A 3,684-nucleotide genomic window follows, 5' to 3' on the forward strand; every position below is an offset into this window, starting at 1 on the left:
GAAAAATCTGCTTTGATTGTCTTCATCCACAGATGGGCAAATCTCTCAATATCTTTCCATCTTACTTTCAATATAAAAACTGTGTAACCAGTGAGAAGTCATTTTCAAGTCATTTTCATCAATGTCCTGCATGAGAAGGCTTCAATAATACATGTGATAGCTGTAAAAGTTGGTGGGCTCTGAGACAACGTGGGGCAGGTGGGCAATACAAAAGCTTGAATTATTGCCAAGGTGTGATAGAAATTAAAAACAGCTCAGCATCATCATTAACCCTTTTTCATCCTACTTTTGCCTGCCTATCACTCTGTGATTTTCTTTTGGTTATCCCTCTTTGTCTTTCTGCAATTGTTGACAGAGTTGGGAATGGCCAAACCTGCAAAGGTGAGGAACCTTATTGCTTTGACTAATATCTGGAATGATTTTTTTGGCAGGACTAACTCTGGTGGCGTCTGATGTGTGTGTATTTGCAGATGCAGAATTTAGTCACCAGGCCATGGTCATGGTCAAGGGTATGGATGACTATAGTTTTCTTGTGCCTTTTAGCAGACAAATCCTACAGTTCTCTGCAAGATGTTCGATCTGTAAAGAAAACTGGAACTTCTCTTAATATTTTGGTAGTTGGAGATTGGGGCAGAAAAGGGCTTTACAACCAGTCTGAAGTGGCCACTCAGGTTCAACTCAGACCTCTAGTTTTTCTACTTCTGATCGTTTATTTCTGAAGCAATGAAGATGAATAAATCAGATAACATGTTAAGATCGTCATATTTGTCATAATATTTGTATGTTATTGTGTCTCTGGTGGGATCCTGGACTAGATGGGAAGAATAGGAGAAGAGCTGGGCATCGATTTCGTCATTTCTACTGGTGATAATTTTTATGAGAATGGATTGACTGGCACAGACGACCCAAGTTTTGAGGAATCGTTTTCTGGAATCTACACAGCCAAAAGCTTGCAAACGCCATGGTATAGTGGTATGATTTACAAATTACATCACCCATCTGTAAAAATATATAAAACCTTCGTTTTAGAAGATGAATTTGAAGATTGCAGGGTTTTGTGATAGTTTGTTCATAAAGAAAGGGGCTGCCCCAATTGATTGACAGTGTTAGGAAACCATGATTACCGAGGGGATGCCTTAGCTCAACTCAGCCCTTCTCTGAGAAGCAAAGATCAGCGCTGGCAGTGTGAGAGATCCTTCATTCTCAAGTACACCTTTTGCACACATGGCCTTCAGTCCGTTGGAGGCAGTGCAGACCTTTTCTTCGTGGACACAACCCCGTTTGTTGATCACTATTGGAAGCCAAGTAAAAATACATATGATTGGAGAGGGGTTCTTCCTCGAGAAAAGTATTTGCACCAGCAGTTACAGGTACTACACACCAATAAATGAAGAGATAGCAATACCCATTTGACCAACCACGTTTTTTATTGGATTGAATGGTGGAGACTCGACAATTTTAAAGGTTTTAAAGTGGCGACCCTGCAGGACCTGTCAGTGGCTTTGGAGGCTTCGACTGCAACATGGAAAATAGTGATTGGTCATCATACTATTCGCAGCGTTGGCTCACATGGCGACACAGAGGAACTGTTTCCACAGCTATTGCCCATTATTGAAGTAAATTAATATCTGATTTCTGCATTAACCCTCCTACTGCTTTTTCTACATAAACCCTCCTCCTACAGTTTTTGTGATAAACCCTTTTAGGTAACTGATTAAATGGTTGTGATTTATTGAAGGCTTATGGAGTGGACCTCTATGTCAATGGGCATGACCACTGTCTGGAGCATATTAGCAGCGTTAACAGGTAAGTCTATAAATTGTTACTGTAAGAAAATAAGGATTCCAGAAAATTTATAGAAAGTTAAGGTCTGATAATAAGGATTACATGTTGCAGCCCTCTACAGCTTTTGACAAGCGGAGCGGGGTCTAAATCTTGGAGAGGAATGAAAGAAGGGGCGAACAAGGAGGGTTTGCAGTTCTTTCACAATGGCCAGGGTTTTATGTCTCTGCAAATTCAGGCAACATTGTTGCACGCTGTGTTCTATGATGTCCAAGGAAACACAGTACATGAACTGAATTTGATGAAGGAAGGCATGTCTGCGTCCTAGATGTATGCAAGTCCGTGTATATGATCTATCTATGGCATAAGATGTATATACTATAGACTATGAGCAAAGCCGTTAAAAGCAATGGTGTTGAATGTGTTGATGCCATGCCTTTAGGTTCTGTGTTAAGTAATTTAGAACAATGATACTGACTGTGTTTTTCCTTATCAGTGCCTTTGACTATGGATTTTCATGAATTATTTGTTTCGGTATATGATCTTTTAATGGCATAAGATGTATAGATTATGAGCAAAGCCGTTGAAAGCAATGGTATTGAATTTGTTGATGCCATGCCTTTATGTTGTATTCTGTGTTAAGTAATTTAGAACCATGATACTGACTGTTTTTTCCTTATCAGTGCCTTTGACTATGGATTTTCATGCATTATTTGTTTCGGTTTGGAACAATTCAAGACAAGATATTTTTTCTTTCTGATATGGCATGGTTTGTTAAAAAAAACAGACATTTAAAAACTTAAAGCGGGCAATAAAGTAGCTTTAAGTTGCATTAAAATAGCTTTAAGTAGTATTTTAATTAAAGTAGCTTTAAGTTGCATTTTAATTATCATTGGTATAGATCCATCTTAAATGCGGATTTAACATAAGCCGAAAGGGATCCAATTTTTTCATGTAATTTTTTTTTATGAACTTACATTGTTACACATCATTAAAATTGGACATTAAAATTGAGCAAATGACATAATTCAAATTCACTATTTTAATAGATTCCTATTAACTTTTAAGTAAAGTTGGCAAACAACAAAAAAATATGCCCAAAAAATCAGAAGATTTAATAATCAAATTAAACTGGTCAAAATGTTTAACAATTTTGAATTATATTCATCACGCTAAAGTATGGTAAAGAAATTTTGAAGATGCTACTATTAACCTTCCTTATAAGTTGTTTTTATCAAATCGTTTCTAGATTTTCAATGATATCCATGAAAGTTAGAAAATATAATCTTAAAAATAGTTTAAAGACCCAAAAGTTAAGTTGGACAAAATCTCATTTCAGTAATATTTAAATAAGATGCTTAGAAAATATCTAATCTATATCTTTAAACAATATGTATTTATAATAATGTTCAATGTCATATCCATGAAAGTTAGAGAAAAGGCCCAAAAATTAAGTTGGACAAAATCTCATTTCAGTAATATTTAAATAAGATACTTAGAAAATATATAATCTATATCTTTAAACAATATGTATTTATAATAATGTTCAATGATATCCATGAAAGTTAGAGAATATAATCTTAAAAATAGTTTAAAGACCCAAAAATTAAGTTGGACAAAATCTCATTTCAGTAATATTTAAATAAGATGCTTAGAAAATATATAATCTATATCTTTAAACAATATGTATTTATAATAATGTAATAAATGTAATATTTTGAAATACACATTATTAGAATTCAAAATATTTAACATATTCTTACTATTTCAATATATTAATTTATGATAATGTAATAAATGTAATATTTTGAAATACATATTATTAGAATTCAAAATGTTTAGCATATTCTTACTATTTCAATATATTAATTTAGTTGTTTTAGTTTACTGATGCTAATATGG

General features: G+C 34.0%; 1 protein-coding gene across 1 annotated transcript; it reads left to right on the forward strand.

The window, feature by feature from the left end:
• Positions 1-225: 225 nt before the first annotated feature.
• LOC149257332 (purple acid phosphatase 4-like) lies at positions 226-2,461 on the forward strand. Its single transcript, XM_089414034.1, has 7 exons — positions 226-381; positions 471-671; positions 816-972; positions 1,105-1,370; positions 1,488-1,616; positions 1,739-1,806; positions 1,897-2,461. The coding sequence occupies exons 1-7, from the start codon at positions 364-366 to the stop codon at positions 2,108-2,110; spliced, it is 1,053 nt and encodes a 350-aa protein (XP_089270160.1). The 5' UTR covers positions 226-363; the 3' UTR covers positions 2,111-2,461.
• Positions 2,462-3,684: the final 1,223 nt, after the last annotated feature.

Source organism: Pinus tabuliformis, chromosome 6 (assembly GCF_031772625.1).
Source record: "Pinus tabuliformis cultivar Carrire ecotype Pingquan chromosome 6, CPIR1, whole genome shotgun sequence".
Classification (NCBI taxonomy): domain Eukaryota; kingdom Viridiplantae; phylum Streptophyta; class Pinopsida; order Pinales; family Pinaceae; genus Pinus; species Pinus tabuliformis.